The sequence below is a fragment of the Oryzias latipes genome, chromosome 6 (assembly GCF_053564925.1).
Source record: "Oryzias latipes strain Hd-rR chromosome 6, Olatipes_Hd-rR_3.1".
Classification (NCBI taxonomy): Eukaryota; Metazoa; Chordata; class Actinopteri; order Beloniformes; family Adrianichthyidae; genus Oryzias; species Oryzias latipes.
Genome location: NC_136242.1, coordinates 22,447,763 through 22,468,481, shown reverse-complemented (window position 1 = coordinate 22,468,481; position 20,719 = coordinate 22,447,763). Strand labels below are relative to the sequence as shown.

Below are 20,719 nucleotides of genomic sequence, written 5' to 3'. Positions count from 1 at the left end.
CTAATGGCCCTGTTAAGGAGTTATGGGATCTCTGGAACAGCTAATTTAGACACAGGGTGAATAAGGAAAGAACAGGAGCACACTGAAACCCAGGGTAGATTCTTATATCAAACCTGTTGCAGAAAAGATGTCACTCCTCAAAACGTGACTGCTTTCAACCTCAAAATCTTTTTATTTGTGCAAGTGAATTTAAAGACTTCTTTTGAGCTTTTTGGTTTTGGAGAATCCAAGCCTTCTCAGCACATACCTTTGAACAGTCTGACTTATTTTAGCACAACTTCTTTTTTCAACAACCCTTGTAAAATACCACTTTTGTTACTTGTTCCCACTTAACTTTATAGCAGAATTCATTTACTCCTGTTGATTTTAGTCAGAGATGAATAGTCTTTGGGTTCGTTTTTTTTTAAAGCTGTACCTCTTTGTCTACTTTTGCAAAAGTTTTATTTCTTTCTATAGCTTAGAAAGATCTTCCAACTCATATTTTAAAAAAAACTCATCTCATAGAGGAGATTGCAAGAAACCCTTTATACCTGATGACTCCGGTTCTCCACTGACAACCAGTGTCACACATCTATTCCAGTTTATGTTTGCATTGAGGCTTTGGCTTCCACACAAAAGACATTCGGATCTTAATCTTTCATGTTGTGTCTTTATGTTTCCTTTTGGATAGGCACCCACCCATACTGTAATCCATGTTTCATTCAGCAGAGTGTTGGTGGGTGGAGCCTACAGCTGTTACATTGCAAGCAATGAAATACAACACAGGTCCTTCTACAAAAGAGGGATCTAAAATTTAGAAATGCATACAGTTAGGGTTACCTCATGCCAGCTCAGACGAGGAAAATAAAGACGTACATGGATCCATCAATTTGCTGCAACAGGCCTTTTCCTGTGGCACTTTGTTTTGGTGCTCCTGATTCACAACAATTTGAAAAAAAAGCACTTTTAAGCCCAACTTTCTTTTATAAATGTCCTCCATAATGAGAAAAATGCCTCAAGAACTTGTTAAAAACACATGATTTGCATTGGTGTGGGTCTTCAAAGCAGCTTCAAGGAGCACTTGGGCTTCATTTAGATCAAGAATATGATGGAATTCAGTAGAATTCCTGGAGTTATGTCCTTTTAATTTCCACCGGGATAAATGTCAGCGTAGAGGTTTTTTGCGTGTACATGCGCTTGGTTAAATGACTCAGTGCTGATCGTTCTAATTCCTTTTCTTCTCCTCTCAACCCCCACACCTCGCTGCGCCACATCCAGCTTCTGTCAGCGCTCACTTCGTCCCAGCTGTGTGTAACGGGAGAGAAATAGTGGACTCCACCACCTCATCTCTGTGACCACATCCAGTCCGCTCTATACCTGCCCCCCCCCCACCCCCCGCGCGACTGTTATCACGGTGACAAACATTACACCATCCAGCATCCAGCTCCATTTCTCCACCCAAAAACAAACACATGCACTCACCAAGACATGCACACCTACACGCACAAACACCCTTCTGAAAGACTGTAACTCTGTCGTTTCACAAATGTAGAAAGTGTGTAACTATAATTAAATTATTTTCTAGGGATGTACATACATGAAATCGACATTGTTGTACGTAGAGAAACAAAAGAACAAAAAAAAGTTTTTAGGAGGAATTTTTTGGAGCCTTTGTTTTTGATAGCTTTGTTATGATGCTGTGTAAATAGACATTGCACTCAATCATGGTAGGAGGGCTGTGTCTCTCAGTCTGGATGTATATCTGTGGCTCGGCTTGCCTCACCTGCAATACTCACTGACTTTTTATTCTCATGCCTTTTTTAGTTTTCATTGTAATTACAATTCTGTACGTATTCTCAATGTTTATCTGTACATTTGTATATAATATTACTGATGGTTCAAAGAGCACAATGTTAAAGTTCTTGTAACCCTAAACTGAATGTGGACATAAACTGGACAGGCTAAAACAGCTGGGATGGACTAAAAAACAGGGGGAAAGCAAATTTTAAAAAAAAGATAGAAAGATGCTTACTTTGAATTCACACATCCTTTCACATTTATAGATGCACATTGCATCCAGGATTTGTATACTGACCTACTGTAGCTGTTTTAGCGGGAAATCATGTTTTTGCTTTTGATACAAATGTTCATTTTCTTGATGCTAATAATGGAATCCCTTTATCTGTTTGGCCATTGTTTGTGTTGAGCAAAGCAGTAGAATCTCACTCCCACTCTTTGAGTGCTGCTTCACTGAAATACTGCAGTGATGTGTCCCCAATAATTATTAATAGCTGGAATAAGAAAATACAGTTTAGCAAATGCATTCTTTTTTTTCATCCTCAATAGAGTCAACAACAGTTCTGTCAACAACAATGTCTTACCCAGTAATTATGAACCCTCAGCCCACATGTAACACTAATGGAAGGAGACGACCTGCTTTGCTGAACATATATTGTTCCACCTAAAGGAAAGTAGTAGCTTACATTTTGGGGGCCCGTTAAATGCAGTATGTGTTGATGTTTCAAATATGGCCATGTGCCTTAATGTATGTTAAACAAGAAGATGTTTTACTTTAGCAAGTCTACATTGGGTTAAAGGCCCTCTGTTTAGAGCACAGCTCAAAGGTATGCCAGTTGGTTTTATTACACATTCAGCCTTTTGGCATCAATTATTTCACTGAATGGAACTGAGACAGAGAAATCCCTTACCTGACTCCTCCCACTGCCTCCTTTCTCCAGTGACAACAGGGATGTTTTTGAACACACCCATCCGACCAGTTTTACTTTGTACACTCACGGAAAAGAAGGGAGAGGAGGAGAGATATTTGGACAGAAGTTGTCTACTTACTGGAGTGTGCAGTTTACATGCCTGTGTTAAATGTGTTGACGTTGCGAGGCACAGTGGAGCAGCTGGCTTTTGCAGCCCCAGAGAGGCTCATGAGGGGACGCAAAGCACACGATGTCAGCTGCTGGCAGATCCCAGCTAACAAAAGAAGGCAGTGTGGTTATTGATAGCAAAAAAAAAAAAAAATAAGTGTCTCTATTTCTGAAAAAAATAATAATAAATGAACGGAGGCACTATAAAGTTGTCTGAATTAGAAAAGTAATTTAGTACATTTTTAAAAGTTGTGTGTAGGATAACAGGAGTTTGTTACAGAATTTATCAGAAATGTTTACATGTAAGATGTAAAATAAAGTCTGACTGTTACATCTAATGTTTTCAAAAAAAAATTTGGAATCACTTTTTTTTACTCGAAGCATCAGTCTGCTCTGTCCATGATAAAAATCGATGAGGTCAGAACTGTCGTCTCTTGACAGGTCAACCTCGGTGCATATGCCCAGTCTGTGATCACTGCTGAATGATAGATTGGAAGACCTTCAGAAGATGTGTCAAGATGAGCCGACCTACATTTGGGGCCGTGAGGTGCAGAGAGCAGCAGGAGAGATGTGGCATAGCGGAGGGATGCTGCCGCTGGATTATGTAAAGCGCTCCCACAGCTCTGAAGTCGCAGCGCTTCTGTGGAAGCTCAAAGCATCTCAGAGATTCACAGCCTTTGTTAGAAGAGGGCTTAGCCATTCAGTCAGTGGTCCTGCTCCCACAAGATACACCCTGCATGGTAGGTTGCTATGGACAACCCCCATCACCACATCCGCTGCTGGAAGGACTATTTGTCTGTGTGAAGAGGAGGAAGTAGGGTTAGAGGAGGGCTGAGGAGCAGTCAAGAAAAGTTGAGCAGAAAGAGTTTTTCTGTGCTGATTTAAATTGGCAGTGACTGATGAGATTTGGCTCTGCGAGCCCTGTACTTGCAGGTTTTAATGGCCACATAAACAGAGCACTTAACCCCGATTCTCTGCTAATTTAGTCCAGAGACAAGTCTCGGACAACAGTCTCACACTTTTCCTCTGACCCCCTCTCACACAATCCGTCTCACCTCGTCAACCTTTCCCTCGCCGCCTTTGTGCGCCTCATCTCCACGCTGTGTGTGAAACTTGCTCTGCAAATGGTCTCAGCCAAGACCACCTAAGCCAGAGCAACAGACTGGCAGCTTTGAGCCGGGGCACTTGGATCTAGGAGACCACTTCTGCACATGTCATCAGGGCTGCCCCGAGGAGGTTGGAGAGAGGATAAAAGGATGTCAGACAAAGAATCTGGGGACTGAATGAGGCATTTAAATTGGAATTCAGTTATAAAGAAATTGCATCAATCCAAAACTCATTAAATTTCTGAATTTATCATCTCATCTGGCCAAAAAGAAAAAAACGCTAAATAGAAACTTCTTTAATTGGCTTTACTTGTGAATATCCTTTTCAAGTAGGCATTCACGGTGGGCGTCTTCCTCTATTCAGGCTCTGCCAACTGCCATGTGCTCTACAAAGATTTCTGTGCTGTAGCCTCTTCTGTGTGACAGAATGTGTTCTTGGCCTTTGGGCTTTGAAATGACTCTGGATCTCTGAAAGCGATATGAAGCCGATGTTGGTTCTGATCTCTAGAGCTGACCAGTCACCAAGCAATAGTCCTGTGTTTATGATATGTGCAATAATGAGGCTGTGATGACATTCTAATAAAGAAAACGAAGCAAATAGATGCTCTGGTTTGCTCATCCTTTTGTATCTTCCGTGTGGAAAAAGCAGAAGGGTTTATGTTCGCGGTCCAAAAAACTCAGTTGAGATCTGACTGATGAACAGAAGTTTCGCAAAGCCATCACTTTAGCAAAACACAGACTCTATTCATAGTGTGTGTTGGCAAAAGCTGAAAGATGGCTTTGCACTCTCTTTCTCATCTCTTCCCTAAGTAATGGCACTCCAATTAAACCATCTACTGAAGTGCTCCCTGCTTTCAGAACAATGCAGCATCACAACTAAACCTATCAAAGGAAGAAGGACTAACTACCTATATCATTATCTACATTAATACTGGTACTACTAGGAAGTAAAAGTAGGACAAAAGTGTTAATCAAATACTAAGTTTGGATTTAGAGCAATTTTTATTTCACATTCTTCTACGCTCTTTCACTGTGGATAGAAATTATAGATAAGGGATCTGTGTTTGGTTGGTTTTTAATTGCTTTGTTTGAAAGCAAGCAATTTTGTGGCTTCTTTTCTTTTTTTCTTTTTTTTACTTTCGTTATTCTGTTTGTTTTTGATCATGATTACATGACCATCTGCAGTTTGTGTACTCAGATGGGATCTTTCTCAATTCTCTGGCATGGATTGCCCTCTGCTGGTTACTTTGGTTCATTGCAACTGTAAATCTCAAAACATTGCAGCAGATTTGTAACAGACTTACTTTCACAAGGCTCTGCTCATACTTTCAACTTAGTTACATTCATTGTTTTACTCTTAGAATAGCTATTCTCTTCTGCCCCCTGCTGGACAACATTGTAGAAATTGTTCAAGTTTAATCAAATCTTGTAACAAGGAAGCAAATGCTGTTTTATACAGTCTAGCCCTTGTGCTATACTAGGCACTTTAACATTGGGAGTTGGGTCATTTAGACCCCACAAGACAGTGTACTGGACCCTTTTTCTTCAATGATTTGTGATCTTCACTGGTGTCCATGGATTACATGAAATCCTCTTCACCTTTATCCACCTTTGTCATGGTAGGGAGAACACGTCAATGTAAGGGTCATAAAATAGCACAAGGGTTAAAGGGTTACTATATTAACATTTGAATGCTTTTCTCATACAAAAACAAATGATATACCCACAAAATGTATGTATAAAAATATCTAAAATTACTGAGTCTTTACAAATAATGTATATTTCAGGAGGACTACAGTCAAATTTAATAAAAAGTGTGAGAATCAATAAATGGTTTTCATCTTCAGAATGCTTTGTCGGATCCAAATGCTATACACAAAGGCTAGGAACCAGTTTGTGTCAGTTACACAAATCTAGAAGAATAAGTTTCTTTTTTCACGTTTTAATTTTAAATGGCCTTCTGTGCCAAGGTCAGAGGTTTTGTTCACAAATTCCTTTCATTACTCCTTTTGATTTACAAACTTGGGTGACTGGAAGAATGATTGAAATTTTTTCATCTCTGTTAATCTGACGTTTGCAGTTCCCATGGCAACAACCTGTGGAAGTAGCATCATAAAGAGTCTCAATGCTCAGACATCAAAACTTAAAGAGAAAGTGGAGAAAAAATGAATTAAAGAGAGTTTTTGTAATAACAGTTATAAACTCTAAATTTAGGTTTAAACTTATTTTTTATACTCATTATTATTGAACCACACTCCATCCAAACGTACATAAATACATAATTTATTTGACAGTTACAGTTGAAACCACCACCTCAACCTCATGTCATGTTCAATATCAGTGGACAGCATTTTTCCAGAACTTTAAGGAAATTTAAAAAAACGACAGTAAAGATTTTTTTTTCGCAATAAGCAAACCACTTTGATAGAGATACACTGATGGCATATGTTGACTGTCAAAGATACAACACTCCTCAAACAAAATCAAATAAATAGAGACAGATGTGAATTCAAGAACTCAAACAAGTTCTTGTCTAACCCTGAGCTCTAAACCAGCTCCCTGACATCAGGAGTAAATCAGAAAATGATCACACTTGCTCCAAAATACTATGGCTCTGTCGTACCAAGCTGTAAGGCCACCGTGTTTGTGTGACTTCTCCTAACCTGGCTTTAAGGGGAATCTCGGGGCTTTGCATGTGTGTTTGTACACACCGGTGGTTTTCCAGGTTACCAAAGCTCATAAACGGAGGTGGTTAAAGGGGTTGGGTGAAAGTGTCTGGAGGATTCGAAATCCTCCTTCCCTCCTCGCGACCTTTTGATTTTCTAGCTCCAAACCAGAGCTCTGGATTGAGACGAGTTCAGCTGGACGTTTTCATAGTGGTCTCCGTTTCTCTGAAAAGCACAAGCAGACATGTTTACTTTAACCGCTTTTTCATCTGAGAGGCTTTCCTCAATGTGCCTTTATGCTCACTCTCACCTTGGAGGCTATGGCTTTGAGTTTGCCGAGTATAGAAGGTTTAGTGTACACAACCTCATCCTCCATGTCTCCCTCGTTCTCTCCTTCCATCACTGCACAGCTGTCAGCCCCTGGCATTTCACACTCCTTATTAGCCGACATAATCAAACGAGAGTACTTGTATTCCAACCTTGCACAGACAAAAAAAAAAGATAATTAATACCAGGAATAATGTGTACATGAAAGTTTTAATCCCAGAAGAAAAAGAACAGGACGGCAAGGGAATTGGTGAGGAGGTAAAGTAAAAGTAAAGGGCAACGGTAAAGCTGAAAGACTGCATTTAGGAGAGGAGAACAATTGTGCCTGAGGGCAAAACGTGATTAAAAAAAAAAAACCTTTTGTTCTTCTTCCAAAAGTAGCAGGTCAGAGAGACAAGCAACACTGCTGTGAAGGTTCCCATCACAGCACTGAGCCGAACCCACAGCTCCATACTCTTGCAGGGCAAGGTTTTCTTTTCAGGCAAGGTCACCCCTCCCATGCACAACTTTGGTTCAGCCCACACGAACAGAATCTCCTAAGAGGGAATGTGACCGAGCAAGATAGGATATGATCAAAATTTACAGAGCTAAATGTCTCAAGCAGTTTTTAAACAACGGGAGCAGATTTTAATGTTCAAAAAATTGAATTTTTCAGATTCTCCAACTCACCTGGTTTCCTCCTCTGCAGACTCCTTCTATCTGATGGTAGTCTCTCTCGGTGCAGATGGGACAGGCCCCTGAGCTTTCCCACAAAAAATAGAAAGTGCACCCATCACACGTTCCTGCTGGACACTGACTGCAACAACAAAAGCAGACCCTCTTTATCAATCTACCTAAAACCTGCTTCAATAGAAGTCCATGTTTGGAAATGGGACCACCACAGCACACCGAAGGAGAGAAATGATACCTGGGAACTGAGAGCTGCCCCTTAATGGACATCTCTGGATTACAGCGGAGTGTCACCACTGTGCTCCGGCCCGACTCACAAGACGAGGTCGGTTCTAAAGACCTCAAAAAAAGAAGAGCAGAATAACATGAAGACCTTTATCACTGATGTGCATTCCCTTCAATAAACATCTCCAGAAATACCTGTAGTAGAAATTCACGTCTGGGACTTTCTTAGAGATCTGAGGATACTGGTCGGGTTTTGCGCTTATTCCCTCAAAATGATCCTCCACGGTGGCTCCTTAAACATAAATTAACCCACAAGTATGTGCACATTTCTTCATAGAGTAGTTATCATCTTTTTCCTCACTTTGAAAATCTTCAACGGAGCAGAAACATGTATTTAAATTCGGTACTTTCTGCACCTTCTGCTCACTCACCGAGGAACGTGTCAGCCAGGTTAATGGACTGCGACGAGAGCGCGCTGTTAAAGCCTCGGCCGGTGGCTGGGATTATCGTCGACTGACAGATAAAGGTCTTGACAGCACTGGGCCCATCACCCTTTTCTCCCTGGGAGTCTGATACCGATAAGTCTGTAACGTTGTCTGTGCATGTTGCTAACTGATCCTGATGGGGGGGAAAAAACGAGAGAAAACTGTACTTGAGTCCTACTGGAGCACAAGAGCGATTTAAAACAACATCATCTTTCCACTTCTCTTGCTGACCTGTCCTCCACACAAACTGATATTGAAAAGATGGAAATATTTGGTTCCTTTGGAGGTAAAGCTCGGGCCGTTCATCAGCGACCCAGTGGCGCCTAGGAGGCTGAAGTTATACGTCAGAGTCAGGTTGCCGTCCGTGTAAGTGAAGTGACAGTCACTGTAGCACAGTCTGTGGTCCTGGAAAGCAACAGATAAAAAGCCTTGAAGAAACCTCTCAGCCTGAGCGCACGGTCTGTACCGCGTCAAACAAACCTCGTCGCTCCTGCTGGCCGGCCCACAGGCTTTACAGGCTTCAGAGCCCAGTGAGGCGTGCGAGACCAGGTAAGTGTTGCTTGGACACTCCTTACACTGGTTGCTGTCCGTGTCGATGTAATGCCCTGGTGGGCATGGCACACACGCCGAGCTGGTGGACTGAGCGCTGAGGGCGCAAACGCGGCAGCCGGAGGACTGTCCGTCCACCGCATTGTTCACTGTGATGGAGTAGATTCGAGCCACGTCGTTCATGTAGAGACGAGTCTGGATGAGCAAAACACACACAAAAAAGCAAATAGTGACATTTTTTTACGCATACTCTTACGCATGCTCTTACTCAAGATTAGAATTATTGTTTAAAGCAAAGTGCTTTTGGATTGAGTACTTCTGAAATGAAGTACTTTGAATATCAAACTGCTGGAAATATCTAATGTTTCTAAAATAAAGTGGTTCAATAGGGCTGTAAATTGGCTTATAGTCACTCAGCATCACAGTGTTTCCATAAAATTACCCATTTCTTGAAAGTCAATTCACAAAGAGTTTTATTAGATTTTTTTTAAAGAAAGGAATTTTTATTTTATTTGAACTGTGATGGCAGCATACCCTGCCACACCCACAAACAAAATGGCGGTAACCTCCCCCCAGCGCTGCACACTTTCTTTTTAATTCTATTATTTCAGATTCTTTATTCTTAAATAAATCCACACATTTCTTTGAGTTAAAATATACATTTATTCTGTTTTCAGTATTTATTTGTAGCAAATACACATACATATGTTTAGTTTACTTATTTTGGGTTTGTTTAATTAATGCCACCAGTTTTTTGAGTTGCCAGTGCTGAGGGTGCTACTGGTCCCTACGGGTGTGGCTGTGGTTCTGCTCCTGGAGCTGTGCTGGGAGAACCGGCAAAGGAGGAGCTCAAGCCTTCACAGCCTTTAAATACTCCAGTCAGGCAATTGGGCAGGCGCCATCTACAGAAGCCTCCAAGGGGAGAAACCAATGGACTTATTTAATGTTTATTTGCTTTGCTTCTGTTGGTTATTATTCGTTTAATTCTACTTTTGATGTTTTTTTTTCTTTTCCACTAAGAGACCAAGTGTTGTGTTTAGTCTTGTCTTTAAAGTCTTTGTTAAATGTCTGTGTGGTTATGAGAGTTTCCCCCCCAAGTTTCTCAAGTGGTCTGATCAGCCAGTAGATGTTCCCCTGTTGTGTCTTTGGTTAGGTCAGTTTGTTTCTGTTACTTAGTCTGTTCAGTTGCTTAAGTTAAAGTTAAGTTTTTTGCCTAAGTTAATTATGTTTCTGTTGACCTTCTTTAAGGGCCCAGTTTGTTAATCTTTTTACATTTTTTGAGAAAAATTAAAACTTTCATTTTTGATAAACTCCTGTTGTCGTCTATGGCCGCTCGATCTCTCAGATGAACCATAAATAAAAGTAACTGAACCATTTAGTAAAATTAACCTCAAAGCATGTTTAGACTTCAAATGATGATCTGGAATAATCTACATGCATATTTATGTCCAAAACTGGTTAAAAGGTTTACTTTAGCATTCGGATGCCCTACTTTCTGTCTGCTTGGGAGTGCAACAAAAACTCTCTTTGACATCTTAATACTTTCTTTTTTTTAAAGGCTTTCTGTAAAATTGAATTGAACAATTTTTGTATATTTGAGTTTTTATTCTTTTCTTGCCATTCAGTTTGATTTTAATTCATTAATTTATTCAACTTTATTTGATAATGTTTCTTCACTTTCTATTATATTTTTTTGAAACTCTTTAATCTTTAATGCAAATAAACTTCTATTTTATCCATAACGAGGTCTCCGTTGTGTAAGTAGACTTTCCTTCTGTTGTCTTACAACATTCGACTACTTGTTTTTAGAAATAGTTTTTTTTTAACATGTTCTTCTCTAAACTTACCAGAGTGAGAGAAAAACACAGAAGCCCTCTCATTTGAGCTTTAGCCAGTTCACATAAATAATAAAGGAAACCCTAACTTGCTAAAAAGCATATTCCTGGGGATAAAATGAAAATAAATCCCTCCTCGCTTTTCCTTAGTGTAACAAAAACTGTAAATTTACATGATTTAGCATTTAACACAATTTAGTATCACACATTGTAATCCTGCAGCTTTGTAATCAATTTGAAGCATTTCTTTGACATGGAAATATGTAGACTATTTATTACACAAATGAATGTGTTTAAACTTCACAAACTATACTCACATCATAAGGCTGGCCTGTCCTCTGGAAAGCCCAGGTGTAGGCAACAGAAGCATTTTTGGTCATAATGTGCGTGTAGGTCTGCCTAGTTTGTGTTTTTCCCCATGATTCCACAATGGTCGTACTCTTCCTGTTGACATCCTAAAATAAAAACCGCATGTTACCCTCAGAGAGTATCTGTGTTTTATTATAAAAAGAGGAAAATGAACTCTAGAAGCCGTGCTCACCATCATGAAGTACATCACGCAGTCAGCCGTGCACAAAGTTTCAAACTCAAATGTGATGCGGCCGTATTCAGTCGCAGAGTCACTGGATGCAGATGTAGGCAGCCTGGCAGCAAAAACCATCAGCAGAGTTGGACACAGGACAATAACAAAAATATATATCTTCTGGGACAACAGTGACAGTTTACAGGATTACACTTACTTGAAACCGGGAATGTGGAGGTTGAGGATCAGATAATCATTGTCTGAGCCCCCTGCTCCGCTATAGATGTGATCACCTGCTACCTCCCACCCTAGAAATTAAAGAAATAAAAACGCACTTACCAAAAATGGCTAAAGATACAAACAATGAATCCTTATTAACTGCTTAGCTCTGATCAATAAGCATTAAAATGCTCATTAAAGTCTTCAAGATACAAACATTTGTATTCATTTATAGTCCAAGGGCAAGAGCAATCTACGTTATAAGTGATCAAAATGAAAGAAAGTGGCTGTGGGGAAAAAGAAAAAGCAAAAAAAATGTTCATTGCTTCTTCACAAAGTAGAAAACAAATGTTATAACAACTTAATGAGCCTAAACATCACTTCATGTCAGTTTCTCTGTAATAGTCGATAGGAACAAAAAGACAGCAATAAACTATGTGAAAAACTACCCACCATGCATCTTGTCGCACTTGGAGTTGCCCACATTGAGACAGGACGTCTTCATGTTGGATGGCAGCACGTTCCACCATTTATACTCATATCCTAAAGTGGGCTCAGTTCCTGCTGGACACGACTGACAAGCTGGTGGAACAGACACAAGCACAGTTGGGTCAACATAAAAAAATGTTTATTAAAGATTTCCTTTATTAATGGCAATAGGACATTATTTTAAGACATGAAAAAGAGGGTAATTGCTTGAAATCACAAAATGTAACATTCCTTTTTTAAAGCCACAATAACTGTACAAAAACTAAACACATTTTTATTGTGGTTCTTTCTAGATACGATCAAATTAAATATCATTTTGATCAAGAACCACACTGTCGAATCATTAAACACATTTAAAAAGTAAAATGAGTGACATCAGTGCTGAGTTGATTACGTTTCATCCCATCAGAGTACGTCCCAGGTGGACAGGGGGAGCAGGTAGCAGTGTCATTATTGTAGAAGCCGGGGTTACAGGGGGGGCAGGGCTCGCGATCGCCACTTGAAGGCAGTGTTTGGGCTCCAGGGACACCCTCCAGACAAATCTTAGGTTCAATCCATTTATATATGATTTGAGTCTGAAAAAATACACGTGTTGACTATTTTTGTTAATTGACTCTTCAAAATAAAAGCAAATAAAAGGCTTTCATTTTCTTGTCTTACCTTGCCGTCATTGTCACATGCTGTGTGGATCTTAAAATAGTCTTTTTTGGAACAGGGAGGTCTTGCCTTGCACTTATCTGATCCCTCACCTTAAAAACAAAGTAGGGGGTTAGAATAAAATATATTTTTTATTTCTCAAAAAATTAAAAAGAGAACTAATTAGATGCTGAAAGCTGTGAAAGATATTTATATATACTCTATAGTTGAAGAGACGTTGCAAATTAAACTGAAATTGGAATTTGCTGATATGACAGACGTAACAATTCTTCCTGTTAAGTCCTTATATCTATAGTTACTAGAATTCTTCGGATACATGAATAGCTCAAAAATGATTTTTTTTTTTTAAATGTTTAAGAAAATAAATAGAGTACAGAGCTTGTTGCCATTCATCTATTCTCTTTTCCACCTGCTGCTTCAATCATTTCCTGTGTTGTGGTTTCAAGGTAACCATTAGCTGTCTGAATCATCTGTCAAAGCTGGCTTTTACCAGCTAAAGTGACCAATGCCAATAAAAATAAGAGCAGCTTTCTGGTGCTTTGGAGTTTGGTGCCTGACGGTGAAGCAGAGCGGTACCTGCATACTGAGTGCTGGTGTTACATGGAGTGCAGGAACTGGCTCCGTGACCAGAGAAGGTGTCCTGAGGGCAGAGATCACAGGAGGAGGAGCCTGGCGCTCGGCTGAATGTCCCCGGCTTACATCGGAAACACTCCGATGTGTAAGCAACACCTGGAGGGGGGGAGTGGGGGGTGGAAATGTTTTATGCATTTCTAAATTGCTTTCTAAAAAATAAACACGAGGAAAGTATTTCACTGACCTTCAATTTGAATATTTTTCAGCAGAACTGGCTTCACAACTTTGGTCCCCATTAGAATGCCTCCTGTCCTCCAATACAAGACGTTGGTGCCGGATTTTAAATTCAACTAAAAGATGAATTCACCAAAAAATTAAGTAGTAAAGATACAACAGTAGAAAACAGTAAACGACTGATCTTGAGGAGAATACAATGCTAAAAAAAAAAAAAAAACTTTTGCCATTTTTTCCTAATTTCATATTACCTCAAACGGAGAGAGGATTTTTGAAGCAGTTTTAGAAATGATTAAGCATAATTCATAAACATAAAGAAAAAAAGGTTTAATTAATTATTTTGATATACAGATTTCCCACTGCTGTTTGTGTCTTCTATTCCCCTCTCTTCAAAGTGATCAAGTGCAGAAACTTGTTTTTCAGCATGACTAGAAAAATGATTAGAAAAAAAGACTTCCTGCTTGCATTCACCTTCTGTTTAAAGAACTGATTTATTTTTGAAGGACTACTGAGGAACAGCTGTTTCAGATCTTTCTTTTAATCTTCTTTTTTTTTTTATCTTGCAAGAGGAAACACTTACCGTGTGGGATGCCCATTCGCCGTGTTTGGTGAGCTTAAGCCACTTAGTGTCTGCAGACTGATCCATCTCCTGACACTGGTCATTTTGGATCTAAACACAATTGAAGGTCAAAAATGTCCATTTGCATGTAAATTATTTCATTTAACCACAGATGAACTTTACCTTATGGGTTTCTTACAACACAGTAAATAAAATGTATTGTGTAAATAGGAAGTCCTTAGATTAACTAAACTCAATCATGTTTGAAGAAAATGACATTTATTCTCAGTTTATACATGTCAGGGTGTGTTAATTGTCCTCCATACAGATTTTTAAAATTTGATAGACATAACAGCTGATTCATTTTCATCATGGAGAATAAAAAAAAATTTGGTTAGAATGAAAATAAAACAGTTTGAGAATTGAAAACAGGAATTTATCAATACATCTTCCTGTCTTAAAATGTATAAAAGCAAGTTCTCTGTGAGATCAATTTTTCCATTTTTTAATGTAGTGACAGCTGTTGTGCCACTGAATACCAAAAAGGAAGATCATGAACGTGATAAGAGTTAAGATGATGCAGAGGATACATTTAGATTAGTTTAGAAGACAATTGATTAGAAGAAAACATATTGTTCACACTTTTTTAAAGGAAAGCTATTGCCCCCTGCTGGCCACTGCAAAAAATGCAGCACAATCAAATTTTTGTCAAGTCAAATCATTCAGTTGGACAGAGTAAATTTTGTGCAGATGATTTGTAAAATAAAAAGAGAAAAAAAGTACAAATGTAAGTTCTGAAAAATGTATATAAATCTGTATTTATCATCAGTGTGTTTTCAGTTTTCTTTTGCCAAAAACATAACGAGTAAGAGTCATCAGATAGTAATTGATGTGTTCTCGTATTCTGCACTTAATCATTCATATTTGAAGTACAAGCAAAATAATATGTGAAATATTTAGTAAAAAAAAAAAACTCACAAAGAACTCAAATAGCAAGTTGCTGTCTGGATACTGGTAGTCAAAGCTGACGGAGCCCTTCTTCTTCAGATGAACGGCATAAATGAGGGAAACCGTGCACTCGTCGCTGTTCGACTCCAGATAATTTCCCTGAGGCAACCAGGAAGAGCTGAAGATAAGAATAAAAGGTTAAAAAACGTGATTGGCTATAACATTGCAGATTAGTCCAAACTCCATCACTTAGTGCAGCTCTAAACTAAACTTCTACTTAGTCTTTGTAAGATTATCATAGTTATTTGTTTATATTTATTTTGGGAAATCTGTGATCTAATACTTCTTGCAGTTAAAAAATGGGAAAGTAAGCATGATGTCTGAATTGCTTTTAAAATCCAGGCCACTTGATGGCTTTTTTAGTAGTTAGGGAGTAGGGAGGGAATTCAGACATAGCCTATGTTTATGTTTTGCACTACTCACCTGTTACAAGTGGCTTTAATATCTCTGTCTTGTCCATTTTCCAGTGAGGTAGCCAGGCTACTGAAACCAGGCGGCAAGGAATCCCATTGATCGAAGCGAATCCCGCTGCCGAGGGAGTAGGTTCCTGCTGGGCACTGGGTGCAATCCTGAGAGGACATCTCCAGGAACTCCCCAGCTCTGCACGAGAAGGCTGGGATCAACAAAAAAAAAAAAAAAAAAAAAAAGGGAGAAAGAAAAGACATTTCTTTACATTTTCTCACATTCCTTTTTATAAAAGCAAACGTGCTGTTCAGCATGAAAACAAAGCTGACAGACAAATAGTCACGCTAATCACTGCTGCGTTTGGTTTTGCCCACCCTGGTGAGAGAATAGCTTAATCCTTGCATCCTGTTACACACTGTGTCTGCCTCTGCACTTTTTTTGCCACTGAGCCATGAAATCTCCGCTCTTACCGGAGTCTGACAGTGTCAGCTTTTCCTCATACCTGGCCTGGGTGAATGTCACTGGAATGCCTTTACTTCCGAAATGCAAACATGCCGTTTGGTGAGTAACCGGAGCACGTTGGATTACCTCCAGGCAAGTCGTCATGGATAAGTTTGCTTTTGGAAATCAATTTTTCATGAAAGTTGGGTTCCCAAACATATCTCTCTATTATTATGACACGTCTTCAACAGATATCTCAAAGTTTCCTCTGATCTTTCAACAGCAGGAAAATATTTGTTTCTTAAGCTTTGAGAAAAAATTCTATTCTGAAAAGGAACAAGGAAACAGAATATTAAAGGAAACAATCATGACCATAAATTGTTTCTTCAAAGACACAAGTATAAAAATGAAAATATGTACGGCGCTCAACCAAGAGTGGGTGGTAGAATGATTAGCTTAGCTTTTTGCAGTTTGCTAAGAGGCACTAAAGGTGATTCAACAGCAGGTAAGGCTGTAAAAAAAAGTCCCTGGACAAACCTGCTCCACATTTATCAAACAAAAGCTTACAACTTGTCATCCTGGATTCATCTTAAGATGCTATTTTATGGCATCATAGCCCCCAAAAAGCACTTTTACTGTTACCTTGAGAAACACTGATATTTATCAGGGATGCGATGATTAACTTTTCTCACGATTTGATTCACAGCTTTGTTTTGGTTTAATATATGATCTGTGTTTACAAGACAACAAAAAAACTAAAACTTCAGGTAAATCCTTTTTTGGTTTTGCTAATAACAATAAAGAAAAACCTTTGCATTATAAAGTATGAAAAATCTTATATATCTATAGAAAATGTTAGGTTAGGTTAGGTTAGGTTAGGGTTAGGTTAGGTTAGGTTAGGTTAGGTTAGGTTAGGTTAGGATAGGATAGGATAGGATAGGATAGGATAGGATAGGATAGGATAGGATAGGATAGGATAGGATAGGATAGGATAGGATAGGGGTTTTATTAAGCCTGCTGTAATGTCATAAAACGATATTACAACACGTGTTTGACACTTTCTTTGTTAACATATGCAAATGTAGCTGTAGAGATTTTAAAATTTACGTTTCCCACAATTCAGTTCAATGGTGTAACATAGGGTTTGGTTTTAAACCAAGAATTCTGGCATCCCTATTTTTTATGAAGAAACCCAATGTGAATAAACTCAAGAAAAGTCCAAATCATGACTATCATGGTGGCACGTGTCAGCATAAGCAAGAAGAAGAACTGTTGTGTTTTAATCCCTGGTCAGAGGGGCCTATGCAAGCAACAAGATTAATCTTCTATTCTCCATAAATCTAGAAGAACTCGTACTGCACTCTGTTCCGCGCACAGGCTCCGGAAGACCAGTGCAGGCCCCAGGAGTCCGCGGGATGGCCACTCTCCAGCGGGATCCTGTGCTGTCACACTCCGTGTACTCAAAATAGTAGTCAGCCTGCGAAAGACAAACAAAGCGTCAACAAATGACTAGAAAGAAAAGGATCTGTGCTGAACAAGAAGCAAATATGGTCCGGAGGCAGGTGAGTAAACAAATCACTGTGAGGGTTCTCCACCCAAATGATGGCGCTGAGTCATGTTGGGCTGGATATATATGTTTTTGCAAATCAGAACAGAGTAATAGGATTGTGTATTTAGCAGCTAACTGATCTGAGTTTCTACTACCACACGCTCAGGCTAAAAAATAACACAAAAAAACAAGGGTGTCTGTTGAGGCTTATCACTCAAGTGTGAAGCCCTCTTCAGCCCTGGACATGCAACATATCGTCTCCATGGCGATGGCAGCAGGGGCAATGCACTAGAAACGCTTATTAGGAACGACGAGGCATCCAATCAGTGCATTTGACACATTTATATCATAGATTTAATGCTCTTTCTACCTAAAAAGGACGGCTTGCTTCTAGACAGTTTTCTTGAAGTTAGTCCTGCAGAAAAACAGGATATTGACACTAAAGCAAATACAGGCTGCAGAGTGGAATGTCGAGTTTGCAGATCTGGCATTAAGAGTGCAGGGGCACTGGTTAATACATTTTTTTAAGTGAGATATGCCGCACTAAGTGATATTTTTGCCATAATAGCTGCAGTCAATCAGATATTATTTTAACAAATCTGTTTTTCATACGTGCATTATTCTAACTCATGTGGAGGAAGTGCTATCAGATCTGCAGAACATCATACCAGAACTGGATAGGCAGCATTTGTGTGTCACCTTACTGTGTTATCAGAACGCACAAGAATGCTGTTCTGCTGTCTCAGAGCTGTGCTGCCAGCCTCATCAGGAGGAGGTGTTATGCTGATCCACGGCGGAGGGAAGGAAAAGCCAGTCCGTGCAGGAAGCTGATAACCCTCTGAACAACTGGGACTGTCTGGTGAAGTTCAACAGACACCAGACCTCATCTGAGATTCATGCTGTCGTGTTGCACTGACTGCTTTTAAAGGACAGCGCCGTTACAAGCTTCCCCCATGATGATGATCTGCTCAATCAATGTAGAGGGGTTTTCATAAAGACGCACATTAAATTAAACTGACCGGAAATGTGTCATCATATTTAAATCACTACAGAATCCCGTATGAGATCTGAGTGTGAGCATCTCTGTTTCTAAAGAATAAAAGTAGTCCTCACCTCGCTGCACTGCCGCGGTTCTTCGGCCCCATGGATGACACGGAGCGTCCATGCGATGAGCGCGCATTGGGCTACGAACCAAGCCGAGGACCGCATAGTGGGTCATTCGAGGAAGGCAAAGAACATCCAACAGCAGCGACCTCGATCCGTGGACGGGGGGGTTTGTGTCGTGACCCGGGGGCTTCAGCAGCACCAGCTTGACACCTGCTTCTGTCGTCTCTCAATGGGAAATTGATGGCTTCTCCACCTGCGATGATAATCTCCAGATTGTGTGCGCTCCTCAGCCGCCGGTTCATCACGTTCAAGCTGCGGCTCTTCCTGGTGGCTTTTCCGTTAGAGTTTTCAAAATAATGCGCGTGTCGAATCAATTTACGGGAGATTGAAAGACATTTGTATAAAGATTTGTATACTTTGCGCTTTTTATATAGATATGTGGTTTGTAGATTTAGCATACATTATTTTATATTTACTGTTTTTCATGTCCTGGCGATGGTAATTTATTTCAGGACTTTTAATTTGAAGGTAAAAAGATTAACAAAAACAACATTTAATTTATATTTGCTAACTTGATCCTAATTCACACGCAAACAATAGACTTTTTAAAAATTATATTTGTATTCAAGAAATATTGGGGGAAAAAAGTTGATAATTATACCAAATGTATTTCCCGTAAATAGTCAATGTATTTTTGTAATGTCTCAACGTTGCATGTGTTTTGTTGAATCTACCTCACATTTCACAAAGATAATGCAAAGTCACGTTAAAATGAATCTAAATGAGTTTGGATAATTCCATAGGACATGCGCATACGTTTAGAGCCAAAGCGCTATATTTGTCATCACTGCGTTGACTTTGACCGTTGTAATTCTAAATATTGACCACCAGGGGGTAACAAATCTCTACTGTAAAACTGCATGGCAAGTACATAGTCTAAATTACTGGGGAGTTGAATATTACAATTTTTTTTACCGACTTTGAAAAAATAAGCAAAAGATTTTACTAGGTTTAGTGCAGAATAAGCCAAGAATAAGCTACACATTCTTAATATCATATGTATTTTTAAATATATATTTATGTATAGAATCTCGTTTAAGTAGTCGGTAAAAAATAACATTATGTCACAAAGAAAATTGTGACTTTTTTGTGCTCTTTTTCGAAGTGCTAGTCTGATGAAACAAGCCTTAGCTTTGTGCATTAATCACTAAAAAATGTCATGTATGAGAGAATTGACAAGTTGTCTAAATGTTTCTGAGAAAAAGAAAAAACAAAAAAAAACAAAGAAAAGTAAATTAGATTTTTCCATGTAAGTGTAGACATTGGGAAAGCTATTAAAGCATAATAGTCGTTAAATCCTATGTGTGATAGAAAGCAGGTCGGTTAATATTGTAATGTACTCAATAAATCTCACTAAAGTACTTCTTACCATGCTTGTTACTATCAGAATCAAAGTATTAAAGATTCTGTCATAAATTGTATGTCACAAATGTCTATCTATGTATCTATCTATCTATCTATCTATCTATCTATCTATCTATCTATCTATCTATCTATCTATCTATCTATCTATCTATCTATCTATCTATCTATCCATCCATCCATCCATCCATCCATCCATCCATCCATCCATCCATCTATCTATCTATGCAACATGGCGGCGCGTGCGGCTTCTTTTCCTCCAGTCAAAACGGTGTTTTATTGTTTTTGTAAGTCGGAATGTTCTTGCCTTTGGAAGTTTCCTTTGCACTGTTCAACAGTTTTTTGGTGGCATTGCTTAATATCTATATTATTGGTAGAACCTGAACTCAGACCTCCACTCACCTGGAGAATAAGGACTCATATGTCAGAATGCTGTTCATTGATTTCAGTTCAGCATTCAACACCATCATCCCCCCAGCAGCTCATTCACAAACTGGCTCAGCTGGGGCTCAACACTCCTCTGTGTAACTGGCTGCTGGACTTCCTGACGGGGAGACCACAAGCAGTGCGAGTCGGCAACAAAACATCCAGCACCATCACGATGAACACGGGGGCTCCCCAGGGATGTGTGCTGAGCCCCCTCCTCTTCACCCTGCTGACCCACGACTGCACACCCGACACACAGCTGAGACGTTTACATCAAGTTTGCGGACAACACTACAGTGGTGAGTCTCATCAGCAACAGTGATGAGACAGACTACAGGAGCAAGGTGAACCACCTGGCTGGTTGGTGCAGAGACAACAATCTCCTCCTGA

At 39.5% G+C, this 20,719-nt stretch overlaps 2 protein-coding genes across 16 annotated transcripts in view; one reads left to right on the top strand and one right to left on the bottom strand.

The window, feature by feature from the left end:
• Positions 1 to 4,563, top strand: part of grm3 (glutamate receptor, metabotropic 3) — a 46,464-nt gene extending 41,901 nt beyond the window's left edge. For all 14 annotated transcript variants that reach the window (XM_078948838.1, XM_023955894.2, XM_023955897.2 and 11 more), the window contains one exon: positions 1,258 to 4,563. In XM_078948838.1, the coding sequence (XP_078804964.1) occupies positions 1,258 to 1,334 (77 nt within the window). In that variant the 3' untranslated portion in view covers positions 1,335 to 4,563. The remainder of the gene's footprint in view (positions 1 to 1,257) is intronic.
• A 1,665-nt stretch (positions 4,564 to 6,228) lies between these two features.
• elapor2a (endosome-lysosome associated apoptosis and autophagy regulator family member 2a) lies at positions 6,229 to 18,830 on the bottom strand. Of its 2 annotated transcripts, XM_020704113.2 has the most exons (23): positions 18,488 to 18,759; positions 18,079 to 18,230; positions 17,182 to 17,302; positions 15,403 to 15,592; positions 14,950 to 15,097; positions 13,993 to 14,082; positions 13,423 to 13,528; positions 13,182 to 13,334; positions 12,609 to 12,697; positions 12,343 to 12,523; positions 11,913 to 12,041; positions 11,458 to 11,548; positions 11,259 to 11,361; positions 11,035 to 11,172; positions 8,814 to 9,077; positions 8,565 to 8,738; positions 8,280 to 8,466; positions 8,044 to 8,140; positions 7,862 to 7,963; positions 7,624 to 7,750; positions 7,312 to 7,490; positions 6,938 to 7,106; positions 6,229 to 6,852 (listed from the first exon to the last, which is right to left on the bottom strand). In XM_020704113.2, exons 1-23 carry the CDS (start codon positions 18,591 to 18,593, stop codon positions 6,784 to 6,786), a joined length of 3,165 nt encoding a protein of 1,054 aa, XP_020559772.1. In that variant the 5' UTR covers positions 18,594 to 18,759; the 3' UTR covers positions 6,229 to 6,783. The 2 variants fall into 2 exon arrangements, with proteins under 2 accessions (XP_020559772.1, XP_004069724.1); XM_004069676.4 differs by lacking the exon at positions 18,079 to 18,230 and having other exon boundaries at positions 18,488 to 18,830.
• Positions 18,831 to 20,719: the final 1,889 nt, after the last annotated feature.